This window comes from Coregonus lavaretus (assembly GCF_964263955.1).
Source record: "Coregonus lavaretus genome assembly, contig: HAP1_SCAFFOLD_2381, whole genome shotgun sequence".
NCBI classification, from domain to species: Eukaryota; Metazoa; Chordata; class Actinopteri; order Salmoniformes; family Salmonidae; genus Coregonus; species Coregonus lavaretus.
The window spans coordinates 1-18,995 of record NW_028163027.1 but is presented as its reverse complement, the minus strand read 5'-3'; the positions used below and the strand labels follow the sequence as shown (position 1 = coordinate 18,995).

The 18,995-nt window shown below is 43.9% G+C and overlaps 1 protein-coding gene across 1 annotated transcript in view; it reads right to left on the bottom strand.

Annotated features, from left to right (window-relative positions):
- Nucleotides 1-18,438, bottom strand: part of LOC311118574 (GRB2-associated-binding protein 1-like) — a gene marked incomplete at its 5' end in the record, with an annotated part of 55,483 nt that extends 37,045 nt beyond the window's left edge. The window contains 5 exons of the mRNA XM_084193367.1: nt 2,732-2,877; nt 14,470-14,717; nt 14,931-15,329; nt 15,736-15,925; nt 18,273-18,438. Of these exons, the coding sequence (XP_084049493.1) occupies nt 2,732-2,877; nt 14,470-14,717; nt 14,931-15,329; nt 15,736-15,925; nt 18,273-18,438 (1,149 nt within the window). The remainder of the gene's footprint in view (nt 1-2,731; nt 2,878-14,469; nt 14,718-14,930; nt 15,330-15,735; nt 15,926-18,272) is intronic.
- Between the last annotated feature and the right edge of the window lie 557 nt (nt 18,439-18,995).

The following is an 18,995-nucleotide window of genomic DNA, read 5'->3' as shown; positions in this document are numbered from 1 at the left end:
CATAAAAAATCCTACAATATGATTTTCTGGATTTTTTTTTCTCATTTTGTCTGTCATAGTTGACATGTACCTATGATGAAAATTACAGGCCTCTCTCATCTTTTTAAGTGGGAGAACTTGCACAATTGGTGGCTGACTAAATACTTTTTCCCCCCACTGTATCTTATAGTATCCTAGTAGCTAGCTAGTTGATGAACCCTTTGTTGGTCTACGTTAGTAACATATCTTATAGTATCCTAGTAGCTAGCTAGTTGATGAACCCTTTGTTGGTCTACGTTAGTAACATATCTTATAGTATCCTAGTAGCTAGCTAGTTGATGAACCCTTTGTTGGTCTACGTTAGTAACATATCTTATAGTATCCTAGTAGCTAGCTAGTTGATGAACCCTTTGTTGGTCTACGTTAGTAACATATCTTATAGTATCCTAGTAGCTGGCTAGTTGATGAACCCTTTGTTGGTCTACGTTAGTAACATATCTTATAGTATCCTAGTAGCTAGCTAGTTGATGAACCCTTTGTTGGTCTACGTTAGTAACATATCTTATAGTATCCTAGTAGCTAGCTAGTTGATGAACCCTTTGTTGGTCTACGTTAGTAACATATCTTTTGGTATCCTAGTAGCTAGCTAGTTGATGAACCCTTTGTTGGTCTACGTTAGTAACATATCTTATAGTATCCTAGTAGCTAGCTAGTTGATGAACCCTTTGTTGGTCTACGTTAGTAACATATCTTTTAGTATCCTAGTAGCTAGCTAGTTGATGAACCCTTTGTTGGTCTACGTTAGTAACATATCTTATAGTATCCTAGTAGCTAGCTAGTTGATGAACCCTTTGTTGGTCTACGTTAGTAACATATCTTATAGTATCCTAGTAGCTAGCTAGTTGATGAACCCTTTGTTGGTCTACGTTAGTAACATATCTTATAGTATCCTAGTAGCTAGCTAGTTGATGAACCCTTTGTTGGTCTACGTTAGTAACATATCTTATAGTATCCTAGTAGCTAGCTAGTTGATGAACCCTTTGTTGGTCTACGTTAGTAACATATCTTATAGTATCCTAGTAGCTAGCTAGTTGATGAACCCTTTGTTGGTCTCCGTTAGTAACATATCTTATAGTATCCTAGTAGCTAGCTAGTTGATGAACCCTTTGTTGGTCTACGTTAGTAACATATCTTATAGTATCCTAGTAGCTAGCTAGTTGATGAACCCTTTGTTGGTCTACGTTAGTAACATATCTTATAGTATCCTAGTAGCTAGCTAGTTGATGAACCCTTTGTTGGTCTACGTTAGTAACATATCTTATAGTATCCTAGTAGCTAGCTAGTTGATGAACCCTTTGTTGGTCTACGTTAGTAACATATATTTTAGTATCCTAGTAGCTAGCTAGTTGATGAACCCTTTGTTGGTCTACGTTAGTAACATATCTTATAGTATCCTAGTAGCTAGCTAGTTGATGAACCCTTTGTTGGTCTCCGTTAGTAACATATCTTATAGTATCCTAGTAGCTAGCTAGTTGATGAACCCTTTGTTGGTCTACGTTAGTAACATATCTTATAGTATCCTAGTAGCTAGCTAGTTGATGAACCCTTTGTCGGTCTACGTTAGTAACATATCTTATAGTATCCTAGTAGCTAGCTAGTTGATGAACCCTTTGTTGGTCTACGTTAGTAACATATCTTTTAGTATCCTAGTAGCTAGCTAGTTGATGAACCCTTTGTTGGTCTACGTTAGTAACATATCTTATAGTATCCTAGTAGCTAGCTAGTTGATGAACCCTTTGTTGGTCTACGTTAGTAACATATCTTATAGTATCCTAGTAGCTAGCTAGTTGATGAACCCTTTGTTGGTCTACGTTAGTAACATATCTTATAGTATCCTAGTAGCTAGCTAGTTGATGAACCCTTTGTTGGTCTACGTTAGTAACATATCTTATAGTATCCTAGTAGCTAGCTAGTTGATGAACCCTTTGTCGGTCTACGTTAGTAACATATCTTATAGTATCCTAGTAGCTAGCTAGTTGATGAACCCTTTGTTGGTCTACGTTAGTAACATATCTTTTAGTATCCTAGTAGCTAGCTAGTTGATGAACCCTTTGTTGGTCTACGTTAGTAACATATCTTATAGTATCCTAGTAGCTAGCTAGTTGATGAACCCTTTGTTGGTCTACGTTAGTAACATATCTTATAGTATCCTAGTAGCTAGCTAGTTGATGAACCCTTTGTTGGTCTACGTTAGTAACATATCTTATAGTATCCTAGTAGCTAGCTAGTTGATGAACCCTTTGTTGGTCTACGTTAGTAACATATCTTATAGTATCCTAGTAGCTAGCTAGTTGATGAACCCTTTGTTGGTCTACGTTAGTAACATATCTTATAGTATCCTAGTAGCTAGCTAGTTGATGAACCCTTTGTTGGTCTACGTTAGTAACATATCTTATAGTATCCTAGTAGCTAGCTAGTTGATGAACCCTTTGTTGGTCTACGTTAGTAACATATCTTATAGTATCCTAGTAGCTAGCTAGTTGATGAACCCTTTGTTGGTCTACGTTAGTAACATATCTTATAGTATCCTAGTAGCTAGCTAGTTGATGAACCCTTTGTTGGTCTACATTAGTAACATATCTTATAGTATCCTAGTAGCTAGCTAGTTGATGAACCCTTTGTCGGTCTATATTAGTAACATATCTTATCCATTGATAATTATAAAAATTGTAAAAACCACTGATGTACTCACAAAGTAGCTGTTGAAGCTGTCGCTAAACTCAAACATGCTGGCCCTGGTCTGGTCAAACATGCTGGCTCTGGTCTGGTCAAACATGCTGGCTCTGGTCTGGTCAGAGAGGGACCTTGGTACAGCATAGCTCTCCTGGGAACCTGTGCCTGTAATAGACACAAAGGAGATGATTGTGGACTACAGGAAAAAGAGGACAGAGCACGCCCCCGTTCTCATCGACGGGGCTGTAGTGGAGCAGGTTGAGAGCTTCAAGTTCCTTGGTGTCCACATCACCAACAAACGGAACATGGTCCAAACACACCAAGACAGTTGTGAAGAGGGCACGACAAAGCCTATTTCCCCCTCAGGAGACTGAAAAGATTTGGCATGGGTCCTCAGATCCTCAAAAAGATATACTGCTGCACCATCGAGAGCATCCTGACTGGTTGCATCACTGCCTGGTATGGCAACTGCTCGGCATCCGACCGCAAGGCACTACAGAGGGTAGTGCGTACGACCCAGTACATCACTGGGGCCAAGCTTCCTGCCATCGAGGACCTCTATACCAGGCGGTGTCATAGGGAAGGCCCTAAAAGTTGTCAAAGACTAAACCCCCCTAGTCATAGACTGTTCTCTCTGATACCGCACGGCAAGCGGTACCGGAGCGCCAAGTCTAGGTCCAAAAGGCTTCTTAACAGCTTCTACTCCCAAGCCATAAGACTCCTGAACAGCTAATCATGGCTACCCGGACTATTTGCATTCCCCCCCCCCCCCCCCCCTCTTTTACGCTGCTGCTACTCTCTGTTTATTATCTATGCATAGTCACTTTACCTCTACCCACATGTACATATTACCTCAATTACATCGACTAACTGGTGCCCTCTCACATTGACTCTGTACCGGTACCCCCTGTATATAGCCTCCCTACTGTTATTTTACTGCTGCTCTTTAATTATTTGCTATTTGTCTATTTTTTACTTCAGTTTCTTTAGTAAATACATTCTTAAAACTTATTTTTCTTAAAACTGCATTGTTGGTTAAGGGCTTGCAAGTAAGCATTTCACTGTCAAATACAATTTGATTTGATTTGACATATCAGACATAACAAGATCGAGATCTCTCACCTGTGTGTGTGTGTGTGTGTGTGTGTGTTAGGTTTTAATAGCAGGAACTGGGTTACAGAGATTTCCCGCCCAAACCCACTCCCTTTTCCCGGGATAAATAACTGCGAGAAACCGGTAAATTATAATAAATTATTTATATGAACAGCATGACTTGAAATGGAACTATATGAGATGTCTAAATCTGGCTTCTCTCTATGGCCTTCTCTGTTCTGCTATCTGCATGATCAATCATCAACGTCAGAGATACTATATAATTTATAATGAATGATAAGATGGTCTTGTTTCATCAACACCAGAGATACTGTATATAATGATAAGATGGTCTTGTTTCATCACCACCAGTGATACTGTATATAATGAATGATAAGATGGTCTTGTTTCATCAACGCCAGAGATACTGCATATAATGATAAGATGGTCTTGTTTCCACCCTAACAATGGGAGTCGTTGTCCCAAAGGCGGGAAGGCAGGCGGTCTGTTTATCAGTCTGCTTATTGGTCTGCTTATCGTGGACCAATTTTGATGGGAGTAAACCCTCTCGCTTCACCTCTTTCTCTCTGTCAACGCTCAGGGTGGGGACAGACAGTGCATCTCATATGGAGCGCAGTTTCACAATGCATGCATCATCTCATCACCTGGTAAGTATTTTTCTTGTGACAGGTACATTTGCTACAGTCACATTAGGACTAATATGAACTGAAATTAAGACTGAATGGGTGTCTTATTAACATCTCTCCATCTGGCTTTCGGGGGGGTCAATCTATTTTTTTTATCGTAAAGAAACAAATGGTTTTATTGCAGCTGCAGAGTTTTAAAAACAACCTTGAGTATCGTTGCAGTCGTTCTCCCGCTCCATCAATTCCATCCGAAATAGATCATCCTGTTCGAGACTGATATTTATATATATACAGTACCAGTCAAAAGTTTGGACACACCTACTCATTCAAGGGTTTTTCTTTATTATTTTTTACTATTTTCTACATTGTAGAATAATAGTGAAGACATCAAAACTACGAAATAACACATATGGAATCATGTAGTAACCAAAAAAGTGTTAAACAAATCAAAATATATTTTATATTTGAGATTCTTCAAATAGCCACCCTTTGCTTTGATGACAGCTTTGCAACACTCTTGGCATTCTCTCAACCAGCTTCATGAGGTAGTCACCTGGAATGCATTTCAATTAACAGGTGTGCCTTCTTAAAAGTTAATTTGTGGAATTTCTTTCCTTCTTAATGCGTTTGAGCCAATCAATTGTGTTGTGACAAGGTAGGTTGGGTATACAGAAGATAACCCTATTTGTAAAAGACCAAGTCCACATTATGGCAAGAACAGCTCAAATAAGCAAAGAGAAATGACAGTCCATCATTACTTTAAGACATGAAGGTCAGTCAATCTGGAAAATTTCCACACCTTTGAATGTTTCTTCAAGTGCAGTCGCAAAAACCATCAAGCGCTATGATGAAACTGGCTCTCATGAGGACCGCCACAGGAATGGAAGACCCAGAGTTACCTCTGCTGCAGAGGATAAGTTCATTAGAGTTAACTGCACCTCAGATTGCAGCCCAAATAAATACTTCACAAAGTTCAAGTCACAGACACATCTCAACATCAACTGTTCAGAGGGGACTGTGTGAATCAGGCCTTCATGGTCGAATTCCTGCAAAGAAACCACTACTAAGGGACACCAATAAGAAGAAGAGACTTGCTTGGGCCAAGAAACACGAGCAATGGACATTAGACCGGTGGAAATGTGTCCTTTGGTCTGAAGTCCAAATTGGAGATTTTTGGTTCCAACCGCCGTGTCTTTGTGAGACGCGGTGTGGGTGAACGGATGATCTCCGCATGTGTGGTTCCCACCGTAAAGCATGGAGGAGGAGGTGTGATGGTGTGGGGGTGCTTTGCTGGTGACACTGTCAGTGATTTATTTAGAATTCAAGGGACACTCAATCAGCATGGCTACCACAGCATTCTGCAGCGATACGCCATCCCATCTGGTTTGGGTTTAGTGGGACTATCATTTGTTTTTTAACAGGACAATGACCCAACACACCTCCAGGCTGTGTAAGGGCTATTTTACCAAGAAGGAGAGTGATGGAGTGCTGCATCAGATGACCTGGCCTCCACAATCCCCTGACCTCAACCCAATTGAGATGGTTTGGGATGAGTCGGACGGCAGAGTGAAGGAAAAGCAGCCAACAAGTGCTCAGCATATGTGGGAACTCTTTCAAGACTGTTGGAAAAGCATTCCAGGTGAAGCTGGTTGAGAGAATGCCAAGAGTGTGCAAAGCTGTCAGCAAGGCAAAGGGGTGGCTACTTTGAAGAATCTCAAATATTAAATATATTTTGATTTGTTTAACACTTTTTTGGTTACTACATGATTCCATATGTGTTATTTCATAGTTTTGTTGTCTTCACTACTATTCTACAATGTAGAAAATAGTAAAAATAAAGAAAAACCCTTGAATGAGTAGGTGTGTCCAAACTTTTGACTGGTACTGTGTATACATACAGTGCCTTCAGAAAGTATTCACACCCCTTAACTTTTTCCACATTTTGTATACCCCATAATGCCGCTACCTAGGGCGGCAGGTAGCTTAGTGGTTAAGAGCGTTGTGCCAGTAACCGAAAGGTCGCTGGTTCTAATCCCCGAGCCGACTAGGTGAAAAATCTGTCGATGTGCCCTTGAGCAAGGCACTTAACCCTAATTGCTCTTGTAAGTCGCTCTGGATAAGAGCGTCTGCTAAATGACCAATTATTTTTATTAATTATTTATAATGTCAGCGTAATTATGTTTTTTTTTAATTTTTTTAACAAATTAATTCAAAATGAAAAGCTGAAATGTCTTGAGTCAATAAGTATTGGCAAACCTAAATAAGAGCAGGAGTAATAATGTGCTTAACAAGTCACATAATAAGTTGCATGGACTCACTCTGTGTGCAATAATAGTGTTTAACATGATTTTTGAATGACTACCTCATCTCTGTACCCAACACATACAATTATCTGTAAGGTCCCTCAGTCGAGCAGTGAATTTCAAACACAGATTCAACCACAAAGACCAGGGAGGTTTTCCAATGCCTTGCAAAGAAGGGCACCGATTGGTAGATGGGTAAAAAATAAACAGACATTGAATATTCCTTTGAGCATGGTGAAGTTATTAATTACACTTTGGATGGTGTATCAATACTGGAGCTGTCCCCGACAAAAATAATATTGGTCAACCAAGAGTCATCTGTTCAATCAATTGGTCAACATTTTTTAAAATGTATTTTTCCATATTTAGACACATCCTATGTTTGAATAAAATCAACTATGTGTAGGTTACTGAGCTTGTCTGATGCTTTAAGCACTGCGATTAAAAATTATACAAACAGATTAAGATAAGATTAAGAAAAAAAATTAAGACAAATTATTAAAGAGGGAGCCAGAGATCAATATAGCCTAACCAGAAGGGGGTGGGGGGCTGTTCCCGACCCTCCTCCTCCCGCTGCCAGCTGCTGCTGTTCTTCACAGATTCTGCCATTAGGCTCCTAAAGTTGCCGGCTACCTTTTCCATTTGAAGTGCCAAGTTGATTCAGATTCTGCCATTAGGCTCCTAAAGTTGCCGGCTACCTTTTCCATTTGAAGTGCCAAGTTGATTCAGATTCTGCCATTAGGCTCCTAAAGTTGCCGGCTACCTTTTCCATTTGAAGTGCCAAGTTGATTCAGATTCTGCCATTAGGCTCCTAAAGTTGCCTTTTCCATTTGAAGTGCCAAGTTGATTCAGATTCTGCCATTAGGCTCCTAAAGTTGCCGGCTACCTTTTCCATTTGAAGTGCCAAGTTGATTCAGATTCTGCCATTAGGCTCCTGAAGTTGCCGGCTACCGTTTCCATTTGAAGTGCCAAGTTGATTCAGATTCTGCCATTAGGCTCCTAAAGTTGCCTTTTCCATTTGAAGTGCCAAGTTGATTCAGATTCTGCCATTAGGCTCCTAAAGTTGCCGGCTACCTTTTCCATTTGAAGTGCCAAGTTGATTCAGATTCTGCCATTAGGCTCCTGAAGTTGCCGGCTACCTTTTCCATTTGAAGTGCCAAGTTGATTCAGATTCTGCCATTAGGCTCCTAAAGTTGCCTTTTCCATTTGAAGTGCCAAGTTGATTCAGATTCTGCCATTAGGCTCCTAAAGTTGCCGGCTACCTTTTCCATTTGAAGTGCCAAGTTGATTCAGATTCTGCCATTAGGCTCCTAAAGTTGCCTTTTCCATTTGAAGTGCCAAGTTGATTCAGATTCTGCCATTAGGCTCCTAAAGTTGCCTTTTCCATTTGAAGTGCCAAGTTGATTCAGATTCTGCCATTAGACTCCTGAAGTTGCCGGCTACCTTTTCCATTTGAAGTGCCAAGTTGATTCAGATTCTGCCATTAGGCTCCTAAAGTTGCCTTTTCCATTTGAAGTGCCAAGTTGATTCAGATTCTGCCATTAGGCTCCTGAAGTTGCCGGCTACCTTTTCCATTTGAAGTGCCAAGTTGATTCAGATTCTGCCATTAGGCTCCTAAAGTTGCCGGCTACCTTTTCCATTTGAAGTGCCAAGTTGATTCAGATTCTGCCATTAGGCTCCTGAAGTTGCCGGCTACCTTTTCCATTTGAAGTGCCAAGTTGATTCAGATTCTGCCATTAGGCTCCTAAAGTTGCCTTTTCCATTTGAAGTGCCAAGTTGATTCAGATTCTGCCATTAGGCTCCTGAAGTTGCCGGCTACCTTTTCCATTTGAAGTGCCAAGTTGATTCAGATTCTGCCATTAGGCTCCTAAAGTTGCCGGCTACCTTTTCCATTTGAAGTGCCAAGTTGATTCAGATTCTGCCATTAGGCTCCTAAAGTTGCCTTTTCCATTTGAAGTGCCAAGTTGATTCAGATTCTGCCATTAGGCTCCTAAAGTTGCCGGCTACCTTTTCCATTTGAAGTGCCAAGTTGATTCAGATTCTGCCATTAGGCTCCTAAAGTTGCCTTTTCCATTTGAAGTGCCAAGTTGATTCAGATTCTGCCATTAGGCTCCTAAAGTTGCCTTTTCCATTTGAAGTGCCAAGTTGATTCAGATTCTTCCATTAGGCTCCTAAAGTTGCCTTTTCCATTTGAAGTGCCAAGTTGATTCAGATTCTGCCATTAGGCTCCTGAAGTTGCCTTTTCCATTCGAAGTGCCAAGTTGATTCAGATTCTGCCATTAGGCTCCTGAAGTTGCCGGCTACCTTTTCCATTTAAAGTGCCAAGTTGATTCAGATTCTGCCATTAGGCTCCTAAAGTTGCCTTTTCCATTTGAAGTGCCAAGTTGATTCAGATTCTGCCATTAGGCTCCTAAAGTTGCCTTTTCCATTTGAAGTGCCAAGTTGATTCAGATTCTGCCATTAGGCTCCTGAAGTTGCCGGCTACCTTTTCCATTTGAAGTGCCAAGTTGATTCAGATTCTGCCATTAGGCTCCTAAAGTTGCCTTTTCCATTTGAAGTGCCAAGTTGATTCAGATTCTGCCATTAGGCTCCTAAAGTTGCCTTTTCCATTTGAAGTGCCAAGTTGATTCAGATTCTGCCATTAGGCTCCTAAAGTTGCCTTTTCCATTTGAAGTGCCAAGTTGATTCAGATTCTGCCATTAGGCTCCTGAAGTTGCCTTTTCCATTTGAAGTGCCAAGTTGATTCAGATTCTGCCATTAGGCTCCTAAAGTTGCCTTTTCCATTTGAAGTGCCAAGTTGATTCAGATTCTGCCATTAGGCTCCTAAAGTTGCCTTTTCCATTTGAAGTGCCAAGTTGATTCAGATTCTGCCATTAGGCTCCTAAAGTTGCCTTTTCCATTTGAAGTGCCAAGTTGATTCAGATTCTGCCATTAGGCTCCTAAAGTTGCCTTTTCCATTTGAAGTGCCAAGTTGATTCAGATTCTGCCATTAGGCTCCTAAAGTTGCCGGCTAAGTTGCCAAGTTGTCGTACCATTTCTACTGATCTGCTGATCTGCGTGCCAATTATGATTTTCATATGCACATTTTCGTGGAACAGTTTAATTTAATTTATAATAAAGTCTCATCTCAAAATCAATGTCATGTGGTTAATCAAAATTCCATCTAAATGAAAATTATACAAATCTAAAAGTATCTTCTATTGCCAATATGTAAAAATAGCCTACATAAACCAACAAAATAAAAACATTGCAGCCCGTAGGTAGAAAATATTCGGATAAAAATAAATATCCTATAAATCACATTGGCTACGCATGGCCTGTCTGCAACGAACTTGCAACATTGTATCAACTATCAACTGGGTCCAGCCCAACGAACTTGAAACATTGTATCAACTATTAACTGGGTCCAGCCCAACGAACTTGAAACATTGTATCAACTATCAACTGGGTCCAGCCCAACGAATTTAAAACATTGTATCAAGTATTAACTGGGTCCAGCCCAACGAACTTGAAACATTGTATCAACTATTAACTGGGTCCTGCCCAACGAACTTGAAACATTGTATCAACTATCATCTGGGTCCAGCCCAACGAACTTGAAACATTGTATCAACTGGGTCCAGCCCAAGGCTTGTGCTAGAAAACTTGCAACATTGTATCAAATATTCTGGGCCCTCAGAGTTTCCTGTCAGTGAGCTCTAGACAGACTGACACAGCTGGAGGCTATTTGCACAAGGGATAAGAAGTAATCATGGTAGGCCTATTTTATGAAATTTCCACCGGATCAGAGCATTACATTTTTTCCCCCCTTTAATGCTGAGTGGTTATCGAAAGGGAGAGAGCTGGAAAGATTTTTCAAATAGGCTACGTTGCTATGGTGAGGAACTATTGTCATTCTCAATGGATGTAAAAAGCAGGTGTGAAAGTAGATTTCATTTCTTACTGGTATGGGACACCCAAGTGCGCGCACGCATTTTTGTTTATGCTACAAAAATTACAGGGTAGCCTACTCTGCGAACACCGACAAACAGATCAATAGAAAAACGATGTTGTCTGATCCATATATTAGGCCTAGGAGAAGGGGAGACAAATACAATATGACGTCCATCTAACCTGGAGGAGGAAATGATTGTTCAAAAACAAACAAAAGTGGCACTGACCCCAATGATAAAGACAGTGAATATACAGACTCACCGGGGATATGGCCAAATGTTCTCCACTAGTGCTAATAAGATAAATTCATTGAGCCTAACTGATAACTAAAAGATAGATTGGAGTCTTTTCATTGTCATCTCTTTACATCAATAGCCATTTGCTTTCCAAACAGATTTTCCGCGATTGTATTTTTAAATACTGCTTTTCACTGACAGTCATAACTCAACAATCATCTATTTTGAAAATGCGGGCCCTTACGACTGTAGTCTATGCCATTTAAAACAATCCACAGCTTTTTATTTTTTTTATTTTAAAAGAAGCTAATGATCCTCTGTGGCCAAACCATGCTTTCTGGTGTGGTAGCCTATTTTGAATGATTTGTATTTATTTCTGTATAGACAGGAGTAAGCTAATTAGGCTATATCATTTTGGCAATTTCATTCAATTTACTTTAGGAAAAGCTTATCTTGCCCTATCCTTATGGACACGCCACCTATACCGTTTAACGTAGCAGCAAACACAACCGGTCATGACGTTTTCATCTGATTGTCAAAAACAATCACGTAACGAAGGCGCTCCTGTAGGCTACCCGCGCACATTCATCAACTCACAAAATATTTTTCAGCATCCAAAGCCCAACACTGTGCACCTGCAATTTGATGACTGGAAAGAGACGTCTGTTACAAAACACTTAGCGAGTATTGTAATGACATTAGGCTTGTAGCTTGAATTGATGCGTCCACTGTTGTCCACGCCTCCGTCTCAGCCCCTCGTCTCCGCCTTGTCCAGGAGCGTCTCGGCCCCTCGTCTCCGCCTTGTCCAGGAGCGTCTCGGCCACTCGTCTCCGGCTTGTCCAGGAGCGTCTCGGCCACTCGTCTCCGGCTTGTCCAGGAGCGTCTCGGCCACTCGTCTCCGGCTTGTCCAGGAGCGTCTCGGCCATTCGTCTCCACCTTGTCCAGGAGCGTCTCCGGCTTGTCCAGGAGCGTCTCGGCCACTCGTCTCCGCCTTGTCCAGGAGCGTCTCGGCCACTCGTCTCCGCCTTGTCCAGGAGCGTCTCGGCCACTCGTCTCCGCCTTGTCCAGGAGCGTCTCGGCCACTCGTCTCCACCTTGTCCAGGAGCGTCTCGGCCACTCATCTCCGGCTTGTCCAGGAGCGTCTCGGCCCCTCGTCTCCGGCTTGTCCAGGAGCTACTCGGCCACTCGTCTCCGCCTTGTCCAGGAGCGTCTCTGCCCCTCGTCTCCGCCTTGTCCAGGAGCGTCTCGGCCACTCGTCTCCGCCTTGTCCAGGAGCGTCTCGGCCACTCGTCTCCGCCTTGTCCAGGAGCGTCTCGGCCACTCATCTCCGGCTTGTCCAGGAGCGTCTCGGCCACTCGTCTCCGCCTTGTCCAGGAGCGTCTCGGCCACTCGTCTCCGGCTTGTCCAGGAGCGTCTCGGCCACTCGTCTCCGGCTTGTCCAGGAGCGTCTCGGCCACTCGTCTCCGCCTTGTCCAGGAGCGTCTCGGCCACTCGTCTCCGGCTTGTCCAGGAGCGTCTCGGCGACTCGTCTCCGCCTTGTCCAGGAGCGTCTCGGCCACTCGTCTCCGCCTTGTCCAGGAGCGTCTCGGCCACTCGTCTCCAGCTTGTCCAGGAGCGTCTTGGCCACTCGTCTCCGGCTTGTCCAGGAGCGTCTCGGCCACTCGTCTCCGCCTTGTCCAGGAGCGTCTCGGCCACTCGTCTCCGCCTTGTCCAGGAGCGTCTCGGCCACTCATCTCCGCCTTGTCCAGGAGCGTCTCGGCCACTTGTCTCCGCCTTGTCCAGGAGCGTCTCGGCCACTTGTCTCCGCATTGTCCAGGAGCGTCTCGGCCACTCGTCTCCATATTGTCCAGGAGCGTCTCGGCCACTCGTCTCCGCCTTGTCCAGGAGCGTCTCGGCCACTCGTCTCCGCCTTGTCCAGGAGCGTCTCGGCCACTCGTCTCCGCCTTGTCCAGGGGCGTCTCGGCCACTCGTCTCCGCCTTGTCCAGGGGTGTCTCGGCCACTCGTCTCCGGCTTGTCCAGGAGCGTCTCGGCCACTCGTCTCCGGCTTGTCCAGGAGCGTCTCGGCCACTCGTCTCCGCCTTGTCCAGGAGCGTCTCGGCCACTCGTCTCCGCCTTGTCCAGGAGCGTCTCGGCCACTCGTCTCCGCCTTGTCCAGGGGCGTCTCGGCCACTCGTCTCCGCCTTGTCCAGGGGTGTCTCGGCCACTCGTCTCCAGCTTGTCCAGGAGCGTCTCGGCCACTCGTCTCCGGCTTGTCCAGGAGCGTCTCGGCCACTCGTCTCCGCCTTGTCCAGGAGCGTCTCGGCCACTCGTCTCCGCCTTGTCCAGGAGCGTCTCGGCCACTCGTCTCCAGCTTGTCCAGGAGCGTCTCGGCCACTCGTCTCCGCCTTGTCCAGGAGCGTCTCGGCCACTCGTCTCCGCCTTGTCCAGGAGCGTCTCGGCCACTCGTCTCCGGCTTGACAAAATGTAGACCTCACTGTTCTCTTCAAACCACAAAGCGCAAACCCAACACCTCTCATCACCCCGAGAACACCATCCCCACAGTGAAGCATGATGGTGGCAGCATCATGCTGTGGGGATGTTTTTCATCGGCAGGGACTGGGAAAATGGTCAGAATTGAAGGAATGATGGATGGCGCTAAATACAGGGAAATTCTGGAGGGAAACCTGTTTCAGTCTTCCAGAGATTTGAGACTGGGATGGAGGTTCACCTTCCAGTAGGACAATGACCCTAAGCATACTGCTAAAGCAACACTCGAGTGGTTTAAGGGGAAACATTGAAATGTCTTGGAATGGCCTAGTCAAAGCCCAGACCTCAATCTAATTGAGAATCTGTGGTATGACTTAAAGTTTGCTGTACACCAGCGGAACCCATCCAACTTGAAGGAGCTGGAGCAGTTTTGCCTTGAAGAATGGGCAAAAATACCAGTGGCTAGATGTGCCAAGCTTATAGAGACATACCCCAAGAGACTTGCAGCTGTAATTGCTGCAAAAGGTGGCTCTACAAAGTATTGACTTTGGGGGGGTGAATAGTTATGCACGCTCAAGTTTTCTGTTTTTTTGTCTTATTTCTTGTTTGTTTCACAATAAAAAAATATCTTCAAAGTGGTAGGCATGTTTTGTAAATCAAATGATACAAACACCCCCAAAAATCCATTTTAATTCCAGGATGTAAGGCAAAATGCCAAGGGGGGTGAATACTTTCACCAGCCGCTGTATATATGTCCTAGTCTACTTCTGTGTGTGTGTGTGTGTGTGTGTGTGTGTCTCACCTGTGTGTGTGTGTGTGTGTGTCTCACCTGTGTGTGTGTGTGTGTGTGTGTCTCACCTGTGTGTGTGTGTGTGTGTGTGTGTGTGTGTGTGTGTGTGTGTGTGTGTGTGTGTGTGTGTTCACCTGTGTGTGTGTGTGTGTGTGTGTGTGTGTGTGTGTGTGTGTGTGTGTGTGTGTGTGTGTCTCACCTGTGTGTGTGTGTGTGTGTGTGTGTGTGTGTGTGTCTCACCTGTGTGTGTGTGTGTGTGTGTGTGTGTGTGTGTGTGTGTGTGTCTCACCTGTGTGTGTATAGCCTGAGGTAGCTATAGTGTTACAACGAGGTGCTCTTCCTCCTCCTCCTCCTCCTCCCTGTCCTCCTCCTCCTCCACCTCTTCCTCCTCCATAGCTCCTCTCTGGTTCCGAAGCAGACCGGTGGAGTGAGGCCGACAGCGTGGCCAGAGAAGACACCTCGGCTGGGGCAGAGACCAGGGGCTTGGGGGGGCGTGGAGGAGGGGTGGAGGAATCACCCTGACCTGGTGTGGGTGAGCTGGGGGGGGGTGGATGGATAGTGAGAAAATTAAATATAAACTGAACAAATGAAACAATCAATAAAATCAATCACAAGGACATCATACTCACTAAATACATAAAAGATGAATTAACTACTTGTAAGTCGCTCTGGTTAAAATAGTTGAAACTGTACGTTTTTTTTTTTTTAGAAAACACTAAAAGTAGTCAAAACCAAACAATAAGAGCTTACCCAGTGTTAGGAGTAGAGGAGGGTCCCTGGTAGGTTGCGTTGCTATTAGAATTAAAACTGTGGGATTTAGTGTTTATAGCGCCCCCTATGTTGAAGACCATGTCATTACAGATGGGAGGGAGAGACACAGCCTGCAGCTGGAGGGAGTGTTTTCTGGGGTGGGGGGAGGGGTGACCCCTTGCCCCGCTGTCCTGTGATTGGCTAAAAGGGTTGGTCTCTGTGGTGACGGCCCAGTGGCCGGTGCTGGTGTGGGGTTGAGGGGGGAGGCCTTTAGCGAGGGAGGAGGGTGAGGAAGAGGAGGAGGAGGAAGAGGGAGGAGGCCAGTGGGAGGAGGGGAGAGCGTTATCATTGTAGTCTGTTGTGTCAGAGGAGGTGGAGTGGTAGGAACCAACTGGAGGCCTGAAACAGAGAAATAAGCACAGACGGGGAGGACTATTATTCTGAAACACACTTTTATTTTGAAATGAAGTATTTCTGTAACAAGGAAGACAAGACATTATCAACATGTTGTTGGTAACTCTCTAATTAGAGGTGACTTGTGTGTGTGTGTGTGTGTGTGTGTGTGTGTGTGTGTGTGTGTGTGTGTGGGTCACAGGAGGCTGCTGAGGGGAGGACGGCTCATAATAATGGCTGGAACGGAGCAAATGGAATGGAATGGAATGGCATCAAACCAGGGTGTTTGATGTATTTGATACCATTCCACTGATTCCGCTCCAGCCATTACCATGAGCCTGTCCTCCCCAATTAAGGTGCCACCAACCGTCTGTCTGTGTGTGTGTGTGTGTGTGTGTCCGTATGTGTGTACCTGTGTGGCGTCTTGCTCTGGCAGTGTGACAGCCACAGGTAGTCTGTTCCGTCCTCCTGACTGCTAACTGATTCCTGGTGCCTCACCGGCTGGTAAGGGGGAGGGGCCATGATGGTGGTCGCCATGGAGATGGGGGCGTGGCCTGTGGTAACCGTGACTATAGGGGTTTGGGCGGCGACGGTGGATCTATCTGAAACAGTAAAAGATGGCTGGAGGTTTATAGAAACTACGTTTTCAACCCTTAGAGAATGACCCAGTCTCAACGTCAACAGTGAAGAGGCGACTCCGGGATGCTGACCTTCTAGGCAGAGTTGCAAAGAAAAAGCCATATCTCAGACTGCCCATCTTAATCTGTTCTTTTTATTTGCCAGTCTGAGATATGGCTTTTTCTTTGTAACTCTGCCTAGAAGATCAGCATCCCGGAGTCGCCTCTTCACTGTTGACGTTGAGACTGGTGTTTTGCGGGTACTATTTAATGAAGCTGTCAGTTGAGGACCTGTGAGGTGTCTGTTTCTCAAACTAGACACTCTAATGTATTTGTCCTCCTGCTCAGTTGTGCACCGGGGCCTCCCACTCCTCTTTCTATTCTGGTTAGAGCCAGTTTGCGCTGTTCTGTGAAGGGAGTAGTACACAGCGTTGTACGAGATCTTCAGTTTCTTGGCAATTTCTCGCATTGGAATAGCCTTCATTTCTCAGAACAAGAATAGAATGACAAGTTTCAGTTCTTTGTTTCTGGCCATTTTGAGCCTGTAATCGAACCCACAATTGCTGATGCTCCAGATACTCAACTAGTCTCAAGAAGGCCAGTTTTATTGCTTCTTTAATCAACACAACAGTTTTCAGCTGTGCTAACATAATTGCAAAAGGGTTTTCTAATGAACAATTAGCCTTTTAAAATGATAAACTTGGATTAGCAAACACAACGTGCCATTGGAACACAGGACTGATGGTTGCTGATAATGGGCCTCTGTACGCCTATGTAGATATTCCATTAAAAAATCAGCCGTTTCCAGCTACAGTAGCCATTTACAACATTAACAATGTCTGTTATTTTAATGGACAAAAAAATTGCTTTTCTTTAGAAAACTATGACATTTCTAAGTGACCCCAAACTTTTGAACGGTAGTGCATGTGTTCATGAATATGTGTGTTCATGAATATGTGTGATCATGAATATATGTGTTCATGAATATGTGTGTTCATGAATATGTGTGTTCATGAATATGTGTGATCATGAATATATGTGTTCATGAATATGTGTGATCATGAATATATGTGTTCATGAATATATGTGTTCATGAATATATGTGTTCATGAATATGTGTGATCATGAATATATGTGTTCATGAATATGTGTTCATGAATATATGTGTTCATGAATATATGTGTTCATGAATATGTGTGATCATGAATATATGTGTTCATGAATATGTGTGATCATGAATATATGTGTTCATGAATATATGTGTTCATGAATATATGTGTTCATGAATATGTGTGATCATGAATATATGTGTTCATGAATATGTGTGATCATGAATATATGTGTTCATGAATATATGTGTTCATTAATATGTGTGATCATGAATATATGTGTTCATGAATATATGTGTTCATGAATATATGTGTTCATGAATATGTGTGTTCATGAATATGTGTGATCATGAATATGTGTAATCATTAATATATCTGTTCATGAATATATGTGTTCATGAATATGTGTGATCATGAATATATGTGTTCATGAATATATGTGTTCATGAATATATGTGTTCATGAATATGTGTGATCATGAATATGTGTATTCATGAATATGTGTGTTCATGAATATATGTGTTCATGAATATATGTGTTCATGAATATGTGTGTTCATGAATATGTGTGTTCATGAATATGTGTATTCATGAATATGTGTGATCATGAATATATGTGTTCATGAATATGTGTGATCATGAATATATGTGTTCATGAATATGTGTGATTATGAATATATGTGTTCATGAATATGTGTGATGATGAATATGTGTGTTCATGAATATATGTGTTCATGAATATGTGTGTTCATGAATATGTGTGATCATGAATATGTGTGATCATGAATATATGTGTTCATGAATATATGTGTTCATGAATATGTGTGATCATGAATATATGTGTTCATGAATATATGTGTGATCATGAATATGTGTGATCATGAATATATGTGTTCATGAATATGTGTGATCATGAATATATGTGTTCATGAATATGTGTGATGATGAATATGTGTGTTCATGAATGTGTGATCATGAATATATGTGTTCATGAATATATGTGTTCATGAATATATGTGTTCATGAATATATGTGTATTCATGAATATGTGTGTTAATATGTGTGTTCATATGGTCATGAATACGAGTGTGTTTGTAAATGTGTGTGTACGTTCGTGTGTGTGTGTGTGTGTGTGTGTGTGTGTGTGTGTGTGTGTGTGTGTGTGTGTGTGTGTGTGTGTGTGTGTGTGTGTGTGTGTGTGTGTGTGTGTGTGTGTCATCATACCGTGGTCAGTAGGGTTGAATCCACACAGATCACAGATACACCTGATCCACGTGTTCATGTCTTCCTCACTGTCAGCCACCAGGTAGAAAACCCTCTCCACCGTCCGCACGTCAAACACATAGCTACTGTCCAGATCCTTCTTATTAAAGGTTAAGCCTGCATCCACCTAGGAGAGAGGGAGGGGGAGGGGGGAGAGAGAGAGAGAGAGGCGAGATAGGGGGAGAGAGAGAGAGAGGGGAGATGGGGGGAAGAGAGGGAGATAGGGGAGGGGGTGAGAGAGAGAGAGGCGAGATAGGGGGAGAGAGAGAGAGAGAGGGGAGATGGGGGGAAGAGAGGGAGAGAGGGAGAGAGGGAGAGGGGAGGGAGGAGGGAGGGAGAGAGGGGAGATGGGAGGGAGAGAGGGAGAGAGGGGGAGAGAGAGGGAGAGAGGGGGAGAGAGGGAGAGAGAGGGGAGATGGGAGGAAGAGAGGGAGAGAGGGGAGATGGGAGGGAGAGAGGGAGAGAGGGGAGATGGGAGGGAGAGAGGGAGAGAGGGGAGAGGGGGAGAGGGGGAGAGAGGGGAGATGGGAGGGAGGGGAGAGAGGGGAGAGAGGGCGAGATAGGGGAGAGGAGAGAGAGAGGAGAGGGGAGAGGGGGAGGGGAGAGAGGGAGAGAGGGGAGATGGGAGGGAGAGAGGGGGAGAGAGGGGAGATGGGAGGGAGAGAGGGAGAGAAGGAGATGGGA